At 43.3% G+C, this 18,930-nt stretch overlaps 1 protein-coding gene and 1 long non-coding RNA gene across 5 annotated transcripts; one reads left to right on the forward strand and one right to left on the reverse strand.

Moving 5' to 3' along the window:
- Positions 1–370: 370 nt before the first annotated feature.
- MPG (N-methylpurine DNA glycosylase) lies at positions 371–17,552 on the reverse strand. 4 transcript variants are annotated; one of them, XM_057406568.1, is made up of 5 exons: positions 17,473–17,552; positions 15,737–15,884; positions 10,344–10,569; positions 6,744–6,948; positions 371–885 (listed from the first exon to the last, which is right to left on the reverse strand). In XM_057406568.1, exons 2-5 carry the CDS (start codon positions 15,766–15,768, stop codon positions 467–469), a joined length of 882 nt encoding a protein of 293 aa, XP_057262551.1. In that variant the 5' UTR covers positions 15,769–15,884; positions 17,473–17,552; the 3' UTR covers positions 371–466. The 4 variants fall into 4 exon arrangements, with proteins under 4 accessions (XP_057262551.1, XP_057262552.1, XP_057262554.1 ...); XM_057406569.1 differs by lacking the exon at positions 17,473–17,552 and adding an exon at positions 17,437–17,460; XM_057406571.1 differs by lacking the exon at positions 15,737–15,884 and having other exon boundaries at positions 17,473–17,493.
- LOC130597766 (uncharacterized) lies at positions 2,190–6,147 on the forward strand. The gene is made up of 2 exons (XR_008971858.1): positions 2,190–5,178; positions 5,645–6,147. It is a non-coding gene; the product is annotated as an uncharacterized LOC130597766 (long non-coding RNA).
- Positions 17,553–18,930: the final 1,378 nt, after the last annotated feature.

Raw genomic sequence — 18,930 nt, forward strand, 5'->3', positions numbered from 1 at the left:
TCTGGTGGAGGTTCAAATGTCCCACAGCTCCTCTGGGCCCCTGTTCCAGTGTTTGCCCACTCTCATGGTGAAAATTTTTTCCATACAGCTAACGAGAATTTCCTGTTTTCAGGCTTGTGCCCATTGCCCTTCATCCTGTCTGACAAAAGCCTGGCTCTGTCTTCTCTACACCCTCTCACTAGGTAGCTGTAGACAACAGTAAGATTCCTCCTTTACCTCCTCTCCTCCCAGCTCTTCTGCCACTCATCCACCTTAATTAAGCAGTTAATTGGCACAAGAGAAAGTGGCCTTCGACGTCCCAAACCAACCTCAGTTCTGGCTGGCAGACATAGGCCAGCCTGCCCCACACATAAAATTCCACCTTGCCCCATTCATTGTAATGAAGTACATTTATTGTTTAAAAACCTCCAGGTCGCTCTGTCTGCCATAGCTGCTGCCACAACACAGCTGTAATACAGAGCACAGCTCAAGTCCTGCTTGGTGGCACACTTGCAAGACAAGAAAGCTGTCCCATTGCTGCCATCTCTCTCTCAGTTTTCTTGTCTACAACACTCACAAATCTGTTTCCTCGTAAATAAAACCTGAGGGGTTTCTGTGTCCACTCTCCCCTGTTGCCAATACCAATCCTTGTTGTGGCTACCACATCCTGCTCCCCTGGTAGGTCAGGTCCAGGTATCATCCAGATGGCAGCATCTTGTGTCAGGTCTCTTTGGTCAAAAGTCTTATCAATCCCAAATGCCTGGCAGAGCTTGGAGGGCCCATTACACAGCTGCCAGTCCTTCAGCAGCTTTGTGGGTCCTTTCCTTGAAGCACTGCGCATCTCTCTCATCGCATCTAATCCCTGCAGAGGTTCCAAAGAGCGAAGCAATACTGCAGCCCCTTCCCCTGTGTGGAACAAGAACCATGTGTCAGTACAGGGTTGTTAAGAACATCTCAGCTTTCAGCGCCACAGGCAGCAGGAGCACTTCAGCTCTTGAGCCCACAGCTCAGCCTGATGGAGCAAGGAACTGCCTGCAGCACAAAACCAACCACAGGGTCTGTCCTTCCATTGGGCAGCTTCGCATGAAGCACCAGGCTCTGGTGTCAGTGCTCTCCCTTCCCTCTTCTGAATGTCCAGTTCCCATAGCTCTCGTGAGTGCTGACTTGCTCTTCCCCAACCCCACTTCTCGACGTTACTAAGTTTAGCTGCTGCTCCAAGGCTTGCCAGAGGGCAAGAGGTGTTTCTTATGTCAGCACAATGTTCAGGAAAAATACACATATGGTTCACTTTTGGCATAGCTATCCAAAGCCGCTCCCAGACCCAGTGGATTTATAATAAACTCTGATTACAAGAACTCCACTAAAAAAGGAGAGGGGAACAGGTCTGGATGCTGCCAGCAGAAAGAGGCAGGTTGCAGAGATAGACTGGACAAAGAGAAACCTGTGAAGGAGCTGCAGGCACTGGGAGCAGCCCCTGTATGTGCATGCCCTCGCTGCAGGTGTTCCCAATTCAGACATCCTCATGGAGGGATGACCGTGGCTTTGGGTAACTGCATAGCCATGACTAAGAGCAAGCCGAATCCCTGTGCCAAGGAAGCTCTTGCAAGATGGGAACTTGTGGCAGGATGGGGCTGCAGAGTCTGGCTGTGGGATGCATGGCTCTGAAAGCATCACTTCAGCAGAGAAGCCCTTTCTGTGACAAGAAGTGAAGAAAACTGACAGGTTCTCTTCTCAAAGGTGGTTTGCTGCCCTATCAGGAGTCTTAGGAAACTCCAGCCCCTACCAGCTGCCCTCCCTGATTTTGGTGACAGTGAAGGAAACATGCAGCTCTGAGCACAGCCATTCCCCTGCGATAAGCATCTCCAGTCTAAGTGGGACATAAGTACTTCCTTGGTATTTTCCACTGGACATCGGGGAAGGTCTTCTCATGACCTGGAGTGGGCGAGGAGAGCAGCTGGCGCAGCGGCCTGAGCACTGCTCCACACAGCACCGCTTGTGCTGGGGCCACCCGCAGCACTCCTGCCAGCTCCATGATGCTGCTCTGAACAATCCCCTCTCCAGTCTCAAACATCTGGAGATGTACTCAGGCCTGGCAAGAGCTTTTTTTTTTGTAGGCACTGACAGATCTTAAGGACTGTGATTTCCAAAACCAGAATCCTTCATGTTTTGTACATCTCCCACACTAAATTACCCTTCTGGGCTCCCGACTGAGGACCTGATTCCTGGCTTTGTGAGGTGTGTCTATTGCCCCAAACCTGCTCCAAGCCCCCGCTGCCCTCAGTACATCTCAGTGAAATCAACAGACTTCTTTCCAACAGCTGTCAGCAATTTGTTCCCAGGCACTCCCTTCTCTGAGGAAGGGGATTGATGCTAATCTGGCAGCCAAAAGCTGCTTCCCTGTTCTATAGTGATTTAGAGCTCAAAGGTCACTTTAGATTTTTAAGAACATGCTCCCTGTCCTAATTCTGCTTTTCATCCATGCATAAAGAAACATCCTTCGCATCAGGATGCTGCCTCACTTGCCAGGAACAACTGTGGGATTCTGAGCAATCCTTTAATTACTGTACTTGCTTTCATCCCTCACAAATGCAAGTGGAAACCGTGGTTACACTTGAATTGAACTGCGGCCTTGGGAGTTCACGTGAAGAGAGACAAGCACTCAGAGAAACTGCAGGTGCTCCCAGAGCCCCGGCAGGGGATACGCAGCATTTCTGTCTCTGCATTTCCACCAGATAGTTTTTGCAGTCTCTATTTGCAACACAGACACCATGCTCTGCCCAGAGCCAGCAGTCCCCAAATGTGACAGCAACACCACAAGAGCTTTGGGTAGATGTGGAGACAGCAGATGAGTGCAGGGATGCCATGATGAGCTACTGCCTTCTTCCCCCATCTGTCCCCACACCCCCAGGCTCATGTTTGGGTCCTTCTGAGCATATCTGCACATCAGAAGTTTTATTTTAACTACCAAAGAGCAGCTTCCTTCCGACTCAACTCCTACCTGCCAGAATGCTTCAGCTGCCACTCTCCCTCCCACAGCCTGCAGCAGTTTGCTCTCAGGGGTTATCTGGCTTCAGCATCTGCCTGACACAGATACGGCCGGCCACTGACATGCTATCAGCAGCAGTGCCAGTCCAGAGAGGCAGAGTATCTACCACCCATGCTGAAGAGTCACTCCATATAATGAGTAGCATTCAGAGCTAAAAGCTGGGCTCTAACAACAATGCTGAGGCAAATTCTCTCCCTGAGCAGCTAGAAATCATAAACCAATAGGAGGGAAGTCCCACACCCCCACAGCACGGCTTAATGCTGCTTCCCTGGACTGGCTCCAGCTCCCATTCTTGGAAACAACTTCTGGCCACTGAAGGGAAGAAAGTTTTGTCTCCACCCATCTGACTCTCGCTGCTCCCAAAACACTTCCTTCAAATTCCTAGTCTAAGATCTGCAAGACAGGGGGAAGACCATGCAGTGTGACACTGGGCCAGGGTAAAACATCACGGGGATCTTGATTTCACAAGCTGTTCATTCAGATCTGGCAGCAAAATGCACACCTTGGCAGATTCCAGAGAAACAAATCACAGCAAAGTCAGACTGTTATATAGGCCTCAGATCCTGAGCTGATCAAAGACCGTAATGACTAAAGGCAGTGTTAAACTGTTTTTAAAACAAAAGTCTGCTGCAGCAGTCCAATTCATGCTGCTTGCCTGGTCCCAGCAGCATGTGTCTGGGACTGCCCTGTGCAGTGTCTGTTCCAAGAAGGTAGGCACAGACACCAGGGACAGCGCAGCACTCTGATCTCTGTCCAGCCAAAGGGCAGCTGCTTCCATTAAGCTGGCAGCTCCAGATCAGCTCCATGGTCACTCAAGAGTCTGAGAAGCAGCAGCACAGCAGTCACTGCCAGTACTGATGAGGTTATACTTGTTCTCTGAATTGCTTGCCTTCCTCCCACAAGGATCCTGTAATTTAAGCAGCAAAAGCACTTGCCTACACTTCAAACTAGATTAATCTAAGCCAGCTGAGAAGTTGTTTGTGATTATTACTCAGTGCTAACTTTACTAAACCACCTCAACCCATCCTAGATCTCAGTTAAATCTCTGTGCTTGCTCCAACCGTCTCCAGAAATCCATGCTTTGTTAAAAATCGATGTACAACTGCATGAGTATTTTGATGCAAGCCACCTGATGGCCAAACAGAAACATCTTTCAAGATCCATTCGGAAAATCTCTGTAACTGATTTCTCCTGAAATCAACCTCAGGTTTTCCCCTAATTCTCACGTCATTCAATATGAACTTTGCTAATATGCATCCAGGTGAAAACTGAAATGGGTTAAGACAGGGTCAATTTGTGTGTATGATAACATCAGGAAACCCCCAAGACCTTTTCTTCTCCGCTCTTCACTACACTTTGCTGTGGCAATGCCATACAGTATTCCCAGATGTAAACCCCAACTACTTGTATAAAGCAAGTTGCTCTGCTGTTATATGTGCATGTCTAGACTTGCTCTGCTCCACCCTTCCATCTACAGAAACCTATAAACAGAACTGGAAGAGATTCAGGGACAGGAAACCACGATTAAAGTTATGGACTGGCTTTGGAGCAAAAGCCTAAGGACAGAATAACTGAGTAAAACCCTTCAGCTTGGACAGTTGAGGGGAAAATATGAAACATCCTAGTAGATCACAGGAGGCAGAAGACAATACATGGGAATAGATGCAACCATTCCATGTTCATTGTTTAACTCCTGGTGGTCTGCAACTTTGCACAGCCAAAATCCAAGAAAAGAGTGATGCAGCTCTGGGACTTCACTGGAGATGCACCCTTTGAAAAGGAAAAGCATTTAGTGCTCTCTCAGTAATTTGTGTCTTTCCAAAGTGACACCTTCAGAAATACCATGTTCATGTTCCTTTTATAGTTTCCTGGTCAGTCACTCAGGTTTTCACAGCATTCCTAGGGAATTCTTGCTATAAGAGCATGATCTGCGCTACTAAGGACCAAGCTATGCCACAACAAGGTTTTTTGGTTTTGCCAGTGTTTCCATGTGTTTTGTGCACAGCCAAAGCCAGAAACAAAGTTTCCAAGATCTGTCCCATATCCAAAGAATTAAGTGCTTTTCACTTTGACCCACGTGCATAAGTGCCACCGCAAAAGACAAACTCCTCAGACTAAATGACAGGACAGGCTTCTTCTCCACCTATACTAAGGTGAGAAAAGCATCTTGTGTACGATTCCTCCCCAGATTCTTTCTCTCAACACATCTGCACATGGACAAATACACTGAAGGAGTATATCCTGCTTATGTAGATGCATCTGTGACAGACAACACGCACAGCCATGCTGTTTACCTCAGTGTGTTCCTGACAAAGCTGGTAGTGACAGCTGTGCTTGGTGTCAACATAGCTGTGTGTATGGCAGGCTAATGGAGAATAAGTTTATAACAAAAAAGTCCCAACTAGATCCATCACAACAGCGAGTTCTAACTGATTTGCTAGAAAGCTAAACACAGGTATGTAAGAGAAAAATTCCCAGAGTATAAATTTCAAATAATTTTTTTTAGAATTCAAGGGCTAAGCATCTTTTTTTTTTAATAAAAATTATTATCCCTAGTATTTCAAGTACTAAGAGACCCATCCTGAATAACAAACCATTCTGCTTTCATTATCTGAACAGATTTGGCAGGGACAATGTAATGAAACCCACATGTGTTCATTCACCAGACTCCAGACCTCCATTTAGGAAGACAAGCTCTTCCCCCACACTGTAACCTGGCCCTGTGTTTCTGCTTGGCTCCTGTCCAAAGGCCAAAACCTGAGGATTAACGGTCACAGTTACAACATTTGCTTTCCACTTTGGAACACATGAGCAGTGGGTTTTCTTAAGCTGTATCTCTGAAATGGCAAAAAACAAAAGAAATTACTGTTGAATTTTTTTCCTAACAAAATGAGTTTTTATCTAACAAATACCTGCTGCTGTTTTACAGCATCCCATTAATGAGTAACTTTGCTGCAAGGCAAACACTGTCATTCTTACAGGAAAGAAAAAAACCCCAAGTTTTAGAAGTAACACTTGAATGTTAAAAGAGGCTGAGGAAGGAGAGAGTCTCAGTAATTTCTAAAATAATTTGATTAGGGGTTGATTATATTGAGAATAATAAAAGATGGAAGATTCTGTAACAGTCTGGGTATTTTGATTTTTTGTTTAAAGAAACAACAAAGCAGCTAAAATGCTCCTATACTGACTTTTTGTTTAAGCTTAGGACATCTCAGACCTCTTTGTTTTCCCCATCTTCTGAAGATGAATGTAGGAGACAGAAGAGTTTCTTATCATGATGACACCAAGATTTAGGCTGTCATTAAGACTTCAAATTCTGCATCACCACTTTCAAGGAACAGAGGTCACTGAACCACCCAATTGAGGCAGCAGTCCAGGTCACTGAAACTGAAAGCTCCATCCTATCAGGATTCTTCTCCAGACCTTCCTGTCTTTCTGGGCCTGAACAACTCACAGCTGGGACCAAAACCCTACCATGCTAGTTGCTGTGCAGCTGGAGATGGGCCCTGCTTGTAATATCCAAAGTTAATACACTGTCTGTCCACAGTTATGTACTGTTCCCAACAGCAAAACCCAGGTCCTAAGGGAAGAAGATGACAGCAAGTCCCTGAGTTCACAGAGCCCATAGGGAGCTCACAAGTGACAGCAACATGGCAGATGTAGCTTGAAATATCAACCCTATGCTGTAGGTATTAAAACTCTTTCAGCCTCAACTTACCTTGACTGGAAACGTTCACACAGAAATGAATCCCATAGATCTGATACACGTACAGAGTTCCTGGCTTCATGAACATTGCTGCATTTCGTTGAGTCTGCTTCCCACCTTTCGAGTGGGAAGCTTCATCTTCCCCACCCAGATAAGCTTCTGTTTCAACAATCCTCCCCCAGAGTTCTCTGCCATCAGGAAGTTTGCGAACTAAAATCTGAAAGAGAGGTCAGAGTGCATCAGTTAGCAACCCTCTGTGCAAAATAACCAGAGCCCACAAGCTGGGGAAACAAAGAAACTGGAAAAAAAGGACTTGATAGTACTGCATCCTCTCCTCTCCAGCAAGCAGCTCAGTCTGTAAGCTAACAGCTTCTGCTGGCCAGGCCACAGCCCAGTACAAGAAGTTCCTACCTGTCATTAACTCCGTGAAATGCCTGGAGTGTCTAGATGTGGCAGTATCATAAAAAATCAGTTTATAATCCTATATACAGTAAAGCCCACAGAGTTGATTTGTGGTTATTTTGGTTATTTTCTCTATTCTCCACCGCAATCCACCAGGTTTAAGGCAAAAAAGCACCACCAATATCAATCTTGAAGCATCATGAATGTATTCTTTAGATCAGGAGAAACATGAGAGTAGCACAATTAAATAACTGCTATGATTAGATAGTCTCTCTCCACAGAGATGGTTCAAACAAGTCCTACTCCCTAACCACAGAGATAATCACGACCAGAGTGAGTACTGATGCTATTTCTGTATTTTCTGCACCGCGGAGAGAGGCAGTGCGGGAGAGCTGGGAATTGGCTTCAGGCAGACAACAACAGATCCTTGTTATTACAGTGTGTTCCTTGCTGCTGGTACCTCCTTAAATAAAACAAAGCAGATGGAGGGTAAAAACTGCGACACTGAGAATATTCTCTGTAAAAAGAAAACAATCACTAAACTTCATACAAAGGTTTTTGCGGTTTGACCTGATTTCTAAACTTATTTTATTCGCGTTTCAGAAATTCTGCAGTATAGTCTAATTTAGGCAACAGCTATCAGTTTCATTCTACTACATTCAGCACTTCCATATTGGAAAACCAGCCATTGAAAAAAATTACTTTCAAGAAACAAAGCTCAATTCCTAACAGATGTTTGTGCTGGATTGCTAATGCAATTACTGACCAGATCCAGTATGAATGCTCCAGCAGTCAGTCTCAAATGTTGCCACTCTGGTCTCTCACCATTTCCCTGCAGTGCTTCTCATATTGTCGAAAATAATCAGTTTATTATTTTTATGAAAAACGCACTGGTGTTTTGCAATTGCCTGTAAACATGCCAAAAGCACACCCATGTGGCCACACTGCTCTTTCACTGTGATGAAATACAGTGGTTAAGTTACGATTTTGAAAGCATTCAGGCATTTCCCCGAGTCTTCAGACACACCAAATATTCACAGTTAAAGAATGGTGATCATTCACAATACTTCACAGTAAACTATTTTATAGAGGCTTTTATTTCGCACTGAGGATGTATCTTGCTGTTATGACAGTTTGTTTTGAGAGGCCATTTACTGCATGTACGCTTTGGTTTGTTTTTTTTTGTTCCCAAGAACTGAAGTATCACATTTAAGGTTAAGCAATATTACTATATCAGACACCTCAAAATTTGGTAAATTAAGATAACAAATTAAAACACTAAAATACCATTACTGTTTGAACTCTAAGAAAATGAGAGAATAGAATCGGTCATGGGAGACTGGGGGTTATACTTTAAGAAAATCTAAAATTAAGATAGAAATTGCCTGGCATGTAATTCTAGGCCTTAATAGGAAAAATTACAGAATTAGCACTAAAATATCTGCCCAGGGTAACTGCATGTCATAAGGTTGTCAGAGTCATTAAGACGACAAAAAATGCACCAGTATTGGGAGATTCAGGTATCCTCATATAGACCAAGTAAATATCACAGTAGGACAGGACACAAATGATGGTTTTTCAGACAGCATCAGATGCTTTGCAGAGTGAGCAATTGGGCATCTCACAAAAGAAGACTAAGCTCTCAAACTTATCCAGAGTAAAATGCAAAGTCTTTCCCAAAGACTTATCCCTGAAAACAACTTTTGTCATGACCATGAAGTTCAGTGTCCTTCCACAAGCATCAAGGTCCAAAAATAATCTGTCAGAGTTCTGCTTACCAGCAGAAAGGGGAAATTACATAAAGTGAGGAAACTTGTTAGGAAGAACTTGGAAGAGGCAGCCAAAGGTCAAAGCTGGAAAGGCAAACCTCTAGCAGGATGTCTATAAAGATAGCAAACACACATGACGTATCAGAGAGAGGTTAAGACAGACCAAAAAAACCCAGCAGGGTTAAAAAGCAGAGCAAAGGCATCAATTACAAGCAAGACAATATCCTTAGAAAATAAAATAAAGCGCTAGACACAGCAAGAGAGGCCAAACCCAACAGTTTGTGGAACAAATTCCTAGAGCTGTGTAAACCAATGAGAACCCTGAGGGGCTGTTCACACTACCAACAATAAAGGTACAAAAAAAGAGAGAAGACTCAAGAGAAGATAAGACCAGAGCAGTGAAACTAAAAACACGTTTTGCAATTGTATTTAGGAAGTCCCATACTGGAACATTTTGCAGGGAAAACACTGGAGGAGTTCCCTCCCATGGAAAGAGTGGGAGAGTTTTTTGAAGGACTCGTTAAGCAGAAGAGAGATGTTTCATCTCCCCTGCTCTCATTTCCAAAGGCTTTCAACAAGTTCAGAGATTCCTCAAAGCTTCTAGAATGGGATAAGGGAGAAGGTCCTTTCATGAACCAGTAATGTCTTTAAAACTCAGAAAGAGAAGATAGGAACAACAGGTTTTGGAGTGAAGATTGTTTAACTGTGGGACTGTAGAGTCCTAAACATCTCCATGCTCAGGCCTGTGCTGCCTCACATGGTTGTAATAACCTCAGAGAAGTGATCATCAGAAACCTCACCATGTGTACTGACAATGCCGAGCTACTCAGAACAGCAGAAATGAAAGCCAGTAGTATGACAGACAACTTTCAAAGCATACAGGGCAGCAGGAAAGAAAGTACCAAGCAGTCTGCTGAACTTGCAGATAAGAATGAAATACTCAAGTACACTATGACAGTGGATACTGGTCAAGGAAGGCTGAGGACCTGTCATGCTATTAGCATCACAAGATAATAAAAGGGAGGCAGAGAAGGAGATGTTGCTGATTGCAGAGCATTACTTTACGCTGAGCTAAGCAAGAGCCAAAAACAAATAAAGGGATACTTGAAAGGAAAATAATGGGCCTGAAACAACCTTCAAACCATAAACAGCAAGGTATATTTCAGCAAACCAGAAAAAAAGGGAGAAAAAATCCACAGAAACTAATTTTGAAATGCAACAGTAAATGAAACCTGTAAAATTACTCCTCTGATTCCATTCAAAATAGACTGGGCTACTAGTCTTTAAATTCCACTGCATTTAACAAGAGAAGGAATGAGAGCTGTATTCCTAAAGTAGCAAAGTCTTGGAGTCAAATGACAAAAAAAGAATTTTATCCTGTTACACTAAGTTATTAGCTAGCACATGCTCCAGTACAGTAATCCCAGCGTTGGTGTCTTACCTGTCCCAGAAAGGACTTGGCCAGGCTAATACAGGGCTGGTTGAAAAAATCTGCTTCTACATGAGAAGAATTTTTTTTCTCTGCTGCAAAATATTTGCTGCTTTTTGGAGAAGAATCACCATCAGGTTTAGCGTTCAGGTTCCCCAGGGCATCAAAGGAAGGGAAGCTGGAGTCACTTTGGAGAGCACTTAACTGAGCCAACAGCTTTCGTTTCCTTGGCATAGTTCTAGAAAATTGATATAATAAAGAATATAAAGCTTATTTAAAAGTAACTCATTTCCACAAACTTATTTTTACACATCTCTCCACAGCAATGCATCAGAAAGCTATAGCTCATTGGACAACCTAGGGAAACTACAGAAGCAGGTGACAGATTTAGCTGTGTCTACATCAGGCTAGGCAAATATTGGGATCTGCTGATAAGCAAACAGAAGACTGCTGTTTGAGTATTCATCTTTGAAGGACTGCAGATAAAAAGCAACTCTGTTCCTCTTAGCAATAAAAATAAGTTGGCTAACTGTTAGGTTAGGAAATTCAGAAACTGAAAACAAGGATGAAGCAATACTAAGTACTTTTTACCTACAACTAATGTAATCTGTTAAACAGCAAAAAAAATAGGAAACAACAACCTCAAAAATTGTGCAGACCTACGAAGTCCACAAAATCATATGTCAATCATTTTAAGCAATAACGTAGCTGAAGTAGAATCTAAAACTCCACAGGACACAGAACATTTGAACTGGGAGATACCCTATTTACAGTCACGGTGACAAACTTGTTTATCATGCTGTAGAAATGTCTCTGTTAGAATCTCCACAAACAGAAATTAAGCTTTAAATTCAGCCTACCAGAAAGACGAAGAGTAGTCTGTTTCAGTCAACAGTGTGTTGAGGAAACCACGTAACCTGCAATTGTTCTTCTAGGTTTGTCACCAATTTACTATGCAAGCTTCAAAAAGTTAATGTTTCTTTTTCTGTGCCACAGTCTTTATACCTGTTGAACAGGAACAAACATTTATTCACTGTATAAAGTACTCTGAAACAGACTATGATTTTGGAGCTGGAGATGATACAAACAGTGCCTCATTAGCTCAAACTCAAGAACAATTTGCAGTTTTCTACTTGTCTAGCAAAAGATCATCTCACAGCTCGGGTGTTGCTGGAGATGCTCTTTACTTTTCTTATATACAAGGTTATGGAAACAATAGGGAATGCAGTTTTCCTATACAGAATACACAAAAAAGCTGAAACCAAACTTTTAGAATTCCCCCATTGGCACTAGATTTGGAAAGTGACTCTTACAAGAGAATACAAAGACACCAGGTTTTTGAAGATGCCTCATCAGTTCTGAAATTCAACCACATGTAGATATATGGGAAAAAGTAAAGGTTGAACATCATACGTAATTAGAAATGGAGAAAGAATGCTACATACAGCCGAACCTGCAAGGGAAGTATATACATAGTTACATAGCTGTTAGCACTCATTTTTCACCAGATCATCAACTTTTAAAAATTATTACAAAAACTTTCACCATCAAAACCAATCTTTATCTTGTTCTGATGTTTTTCACAAAGAAAGCTCCACCAGCGATACTTTCCTTGAAAAACCAAGGCAGCATTGCTACACTCAGGATCCCCAGTGCCAATTCCTTAACAGTGTTACACTTCACTTCAGAAGAATCCAGACATAAACATATAAAAATAGGCAGCAAAAACCCCCAATCACACAGGCACGACTGGCAGAGAGATGGCATGTTTTTTTCTAAACGCCTGTTTCTTTACTGCAGTAATTCAGTGATGTCAGAGACTTGCCATAGAATGGCCAGCTCTGTGCCAGGTATTCTGCTCTGAACTGTGCTTTCACCTGGTGGGAATTCTTAAAGGTTTTGTCCTAAGTCACCAGCCTGCCTCAGACAGAATTGCCTGGTGGCCTTCACAAACTAGAGCCCTGCCTAGGAAAAAGGATGCAAATAGGAAAAAAGGTTGCAAATAGGAAAAAAGGTTTCAGGAAGGCAGGGATGGAGGAGGAACACTGCTCTGTATCAGACTGACCCTCTAAAAGATCCATTCAAGGGAATCCTTCACACTGAAGACAGTACCCCCAGACTTCTCTGACAGTATTAACTAGAACTTCCAGTTCATCAGCTGCACATAAAGACATGCTGAAAACACGGCCAATTTGAGTGAAGCATTAACTCATTTGGTAATTTGTGCTCTTATGGAATGTGATATCAGAAACCGGACCCGAGTTTCCTGGCACCGACTGCACTTCCAATTAAGTAATTCTTAAAAGCTGCAGGTGCTCTCATGTAAATGTTATACTGGCAGCCTTAGGGTACCTGTGATTTCATTGCCATAGGCTGATCCTAGACAGATCTCAGCATCTTCAACTCTCATCAGAAAGAGCAGTAGGAAACTTCCTTATAGTCATGAGAAATGGGTCACATACATGACCGCTTTAAAAGCAAAAACATGGAATAAGGGGACTGCAGTAGAAAAAGAACAGTCTACCCTTTGTCTCCCTGCTTGTTCATACCAAAATATGAAACATAAAACTCTATGCCTCAAAGCCTATCCACACTTTCTAAAAAGGATGCTTCTTGTATATACAAATCCTTCTCACCTATGAAAAAGCATGCTGTAGAAGACAGTACATGTAAGGTGCCTAAGCCTCATGTATTTGGGAAGCAAGAAACATGATCTCTTCATGTGGAAATCCACAGACAAAACTCTGCAACTTCATTTCTATCTAGATTTTCTTGCTTGGACAGTAAACAAATTCTATTTCTATGCCTCAAACAGGAACCAGGTGTGGGTTTAATCGCTTTTTACTAATCCTGTTGTAACCAAACTAGATACAAGTTGTTAAGCACATGTGTGTGCACATGCACAAAAAGAAGTATGGAAGTCAGAAAAGGCAGATAAAGAGCTGAATATGTCTGCACAGTGCCTGAAGTGTTCAGGACTGCTGGGGTAGTCCAAGGCAAGTGTTCAGGGACCCTGAAAGCCAGAATCAGAGAGACACTGAAAATCCATGTAAAATGCAACTCAGCAGCAGATACACCCTGTAGTCAAGGCACAACAGAGTCTACACAGGCTTCTTTAATACTTCTAGTAAGACTGCATTTGTAGGTGTTTCCTTATGTACTTAATGAGCTTTCACTAAAAGGTGGCAAGAAAAAAAAAAATCCCACCTGTAATTTGCATGTACTTTTGGCTCACAGGTCCAGATACCTGCAGATGGGAAGTTTTCCTCACACACGTATATCTCCTGATAGCATGATGCAGAAATATGCATCAGAACACGTTGCCAGTTCTGGAGAGGCAATTCCTCATAGTAATTCCCAGTTGTACAGATTATACATGTGAATGTATGAATGGTCAATGCTGGGTCAGACCAAAGGACGCCTCTCTATCCTGCTCTCCAGCACAGGTCAGAATTGGTAGCTGATGGAACAACAAAATAAGCACGCAGTGCTTCCCCAGCACATCCTCCACATCTCTCAACCAGGACCCTCTGAACCAGGCAGTCCCTGTGTACTTTGTGAGCTTATGCAGTCTTCCCTGAGCCTGTGTAAAACTATCAAACGGAGACTTTATCGACGAAGAAAGCTTCACAGAATTAGTCATTATGGCTCAAAAACCTCACTCATTTTGTGTGTGAAATCAGGACTGCTCTCCACCCACATGAATCAGTTTACATTTGCAATTCATCTTCCTCAGCCCTGTTCCACCTTAAATAATGTAAAGCCAGCTCACATCCTCTTTCCTATCTTTGCACCAACTGTTCATGACAGGGAACTCCCTTATTATGTCAAGGGCTGCTCAGGTGAGGGCTCCTGCTTAAAAGCTTCCTGCAATCTGAGTATAGACTGTAAACCAGACCTCTCAACATGCTTATTGAGACATTTACGGCATGGCTTTCCATTACAAAAGCCACACGGGCTTTTCTCCCACCATACAGTATTTATGCAGCTGTCCAATACTTTTACCTTGCTGTATTTTCTACTAATTCAAATGTCTAGGTCTGCAGTCCACAGATATCCCCTAGAACTCTTTAAAAAGTAGCAATACATCAGCTGCTGAGACCATCATTAGCATCACTTTCCCTAAAGGCTTCATCTGCTTTGGCAACTTCTTCCTCTCCATTGTCTATTAATTCCATAACCTCTTACACAGACATTTCATTTTAAGCCAGATCCCTGAATTCTCAGCAAAAAGGATTTCCAGCCACCTTTCCTGTCTAGTCTAACCTATTAGTAACCAGAAGTAAGTTCAGTCCTGGAAAAAGAGTGTGGAGTGCTGGAGAAGCAGGCAAAAAAAACCAACAACTTAAAAAAAAGAGTGCAGGTAGGAGCTAATATACCATAACCATAAATACTAAGTCAATCTCTCCCCCGACAGACGTGGACACTATGTGCAATTCTACTAATATCTCAAAAGTGTGACAAAAATAATGCTTTTATTCACCTTACTGAGTGCTTGTAAGTACAAGTACTGTAAAGCTTGTACATACTGGAGATGTCATTTCCTGCAAGACGTCCTTCCAATTCCAGTCCTCGCTCCTACTGCCTGCTGGACATCTTGAGCTTTCTGGAATGAATCTTACCCTTTCTTTTGTAAAGAACAAAGAAGATAACAATGAAGGAGAGTGATGGAAAGTCATGAAAAAAAGCCTTCACAGCAAAATTATGCTCCATTTTGGTTGATTCTCTTAAATAATTTTCTTTTGTTCTGTTTCCCCCCACCAACATTTTAGCTGCTATTTTTAACTGACTGCCAAACATGCATATTAAATGAAAACAAATAAAACACTAATGGATGTTAGCTAGCTCAGCCTCCTGAGATTTGAGTTAATCAAGCCAGCATTTAACCAAGGCAGCATTTAGAGAAGCCACAAACACTGATCAGGAAATGGACATATAGACTCAAAAACATCTGCAGTTCGGGTTTTTTCTTTATAGCTACATTATTTGTAGCAATGTACATTGTGTGTATTGAGCTAATCATTCAAGAGCTCTTAAGCTGTATTCTTCCCTACCTCTGTGATGGCAGTGAGGACACTCCTGGTTTGTAGAAGATTCTGAAAGAGCTATATAAGCGGACAAAGAACTAGTTGGACTCCAGTCTTAGGTACCCATCTTAAACAACGACCCTATAAAACGCATTCCTTCCTCAAATCTTAATATTGCATGAGAAATAATTTAGTTTTGGCATGGGGGTTTGACTCAATGACCAAAGATGTTTCACCAAAGCCTTCATTGAAAAGAAGGAAAACCTGTGACTCACGCTCATACATCTGAACAAGAGCCACAAAGAGAGTTCCTGTTGAAGTACCAGTAACTTAAAGACTAAGAAGAAAAACACAAACAGCAAAGACATAAAGATTTACCTGAAAAAGGATCCTGGAGTTGCTCCCTCCATAAGCACTGAAGCAGAGGGTTCTCACACCTCTTCCTGAGAAGTCAGCCCTAGGCTCAGAGAAATAAACTGCTCCACATGCAGTTGTACAAAGGACTGTGTGAAGTCCAATGAGAAGTCTTTAACTTAAAGAACAGCTAATTTCAGGCCAAGGTACTCAAGGAAAGGCCTCAGTACTCAAGCTCTGCACAAAGAACCTGAGTGCTCCTAAAAAAAACGTGGGGGGAATCCCAGCCACAATTTGTAATCAGTCATGAGACGGGCTCCTAACAGCTAAGGTGTTGCTCAAGGCGATTAAATTGGGACTGACTCAATGCACATCCTATGAGCCTCTCTCCTTAGTGAGAAAGTCTCTTTCTTGTAGAGGGAAGGCTTATCCTACATTTAGCAATTCAGGATTAATCTATACAGTATACGCCTGTTAACAAAGTATTGGTGTCCACTTGCATTGTATTACCGGACACCATGAAACAGTTACAGGAAGAAAACAGAACACTGGATCAGAGCTTCAACAGACGATGGTCTGCAGAAATACAAGTGTAAATGCAGGCAAAGAGAAATAACTGATGTAATGTCCACCAGGAACATTAGAACACTAGAACAAAGCCTTCAGACCCTGTATAAACAAAGAAGCATCAGAGGAGAGGATAATTTCCCACACAGCTTTGCCTAATACACTGTATGTAACAATAATTTGCTAATGGCAAGTGAGACAGAACACTTCAGAGGAACAAAAGCAAAAGTCTCTTCTATAAACAGATGCTTCCAGGAAACCATCAAATTGCTGATGGCTGTAGAGGCTGTGAAAATCTGAGTCAGACGCTGATTTGAACCAGCAGAGCACAAAGGTGCTCCTGTTATGCCGTAAGAGCCTTATTTCTAACCCGGCCATCTTATTTAGAAAAGACTTGGGTTTTTAGAACAGGTTTGCAGCACATTTCTGTGGACTGGGTATTCTTCCTCCGTATAGGGCCCAAACTGTACCACTTCTGTTACACATCTGTAAAGCAGCTGCTCTTAGAGCACTCAACTGTGACCAAACTCTTTCCCAAAAATCTCTAGAGCATGTATTACCAATTTCATCATCTCTTTACTTAATCACATACAAAAACAGCAAAGGAAGCTCTCTGCAGGAGACACAAGAGCGAGCAGGACACAGCGCAACCTCACTCCAACTGTATTTATACACCTTATCTACCCAGGTGATCACAGCCTTCAGCCCCCACACCTGAAATGTATTCAGAAAACGGGGGTATTACCTTTCCCTTAGCATTGATTGCATAGTCTTTGTAGTATCTTTAGCTCACAACATACATAAAATGTATGGGTTTACAGTGTTAGAAGGGGTCATTCCCATACACAGGTGTGTACCACAGCAGTAAGTAGTACCGATAGCTACAAAGGCAATGCAAGATCCCTAACAGCTCTTCCGGATAGATGCACGGGAAGCACTTACGAATTTTGCAGTGAAACCTTTGTATGCAAACCCGGTTATGGTGGCACTACGTGCAGCCCACAAGTACATCACTATTAAGCAGAACAGCACCTCGTGTTTTTAACGGGAGCCAGGCCGCCGAGCTGCAGCGCGGCGGCGGGGAACAGGGTCCGGCCTTCCCGAGAGCGGCGGGCGCAAGGCCCGGAGCCCCCCGTCAGCAGCCGGAGCCGCCTCACCTCAGCCCGCCCAGGCCCGGCCCCCCGGACACGCACCTGCCGGGGCCTCCCCACCCTGCTGCCGGCCGCTTCCCCACCTCGGCCGGCCGCGGCCTGTAACGGCAGCAGGCGGGCCTTCTCCGGAAGCTCGGCGGAAGGCGGGAGCTGTCGTGTGGGGCGTGTCCGGCGCGGCGTGCGGGGAGGCGGGCCCGAGGGTGGAGGGGCGTCGATGGAGGTTTGCTGCGGCTGTTGGGAGTGAAGATTGGTTTTGACCTGACACCTCAGCTGTAGATGGCGATGGTCCGCAATCAAAGTGATTTACAGCCTTTCCTCCGAGCGCGCATTGTGGCGCTCGATTTCTGGACCACAGAAATCTGTACGGCGTGTTTGAACTCTGGTTTTCAGCATCCACCCTCGCACTCCGTGATGTTTCCTATTAATCCTACTCAGAAAAATAAAGGGGTGAATATGGATTCGGGTGAATACGAATGGTCACAAGCTGGCTTTACAGAAAGTTGCATTAATTATTCCCTCAGTTCCCTGAGTAAGAAGTGTCTGGCCTGTGGAAAAAGAACTTGGCTTCAGCTTGTAACCAGATGGAGCATGTGGTCGAAACGGGGCCAGAATACCATTTTCTCTGCAACTTTGTGGAGACATGCAGTTAGGGCTGTTGATTCATAAACAAGTGTTTGCACGAAGGGTACAAGTGAAAGTCTGATGGATTTATTCCCGTTAGTATAATAAAATACTGATTAACGGCAGCGAGGACAGTGCCAGCCAGAAGCCAGCAATGCAAGGAAGGAGCACTTGGTGTCTACCCCATTCATGAATTTGCTAGGATGAAGGATAAATTACAGACTGAAATTTTAGCAGCTCTGGAGGTGCAGATAAGTGTACAAGTGGCTAAGGGTGTTCTTATGGAGGCAGAAATGGGGACCAACACACCAGTGTGAGCTCAAATAAGAGTAAGCTGGATAAAAGCTTTGATGTTCCTGTACACTGTGAATTGAAGCCAGAATTCCCAAATTTTTCTCTGTTTAATAAGATGTAAAAAAATCCCCAACCCAACCATAAATGGAGCAAATTCAGAGTTTGTTACACAATAGTAATTTTTTTAGACTGTGAAGAAACAGCTAATGTACTTTGGAACCCAAAGCAACACCAACACTGAAAAGCCCTTAAATCATTGTTGTAAAGCATGATAACACTGTAGCAGTGTTAAAAAAAGAAAAGGAAGGAAACATGCATATGTTTTAAAGTTATTGAAAAATCAGTTGGAGATCTCTGAATGAATTTTTAGTTTATATGGACAAAGATAGGCCCACAAGAGTTAGGATTCCCTGGAGAGATGCTACCTGCTGGGTGCATAAATGCCTTTACCTCTAGTCTGCAACCAGCCATTTGTGTTACTAGCAAAGACAACAAAGGAAGTTGATAGAAATCATTAACAGTGTTGACTGAGTGTCTCTGAAAGAGCATCTTGGACTTCCTAACTTGCATGGTTCACATCCCAGC

This window comes from Pezoporus wallicus, unplaced genomic scaffold (assembly GCF_028554395.1).
Source record: "Pezoporus wallicus isolate ANWC-B61680 ecotype Strahan unplaced genomic scaffold, APGP_CSIRO_Pwel_v1 contig_6155, whole genome shotgun sequence".
Classification (NCBI taxonomy): domain Eukaryota; kingdom Metazoa; phylum Chordata; class Aves; order Psittaciformes; family Psittacidae; genus Pezoporus; species Pezoporus wallicus.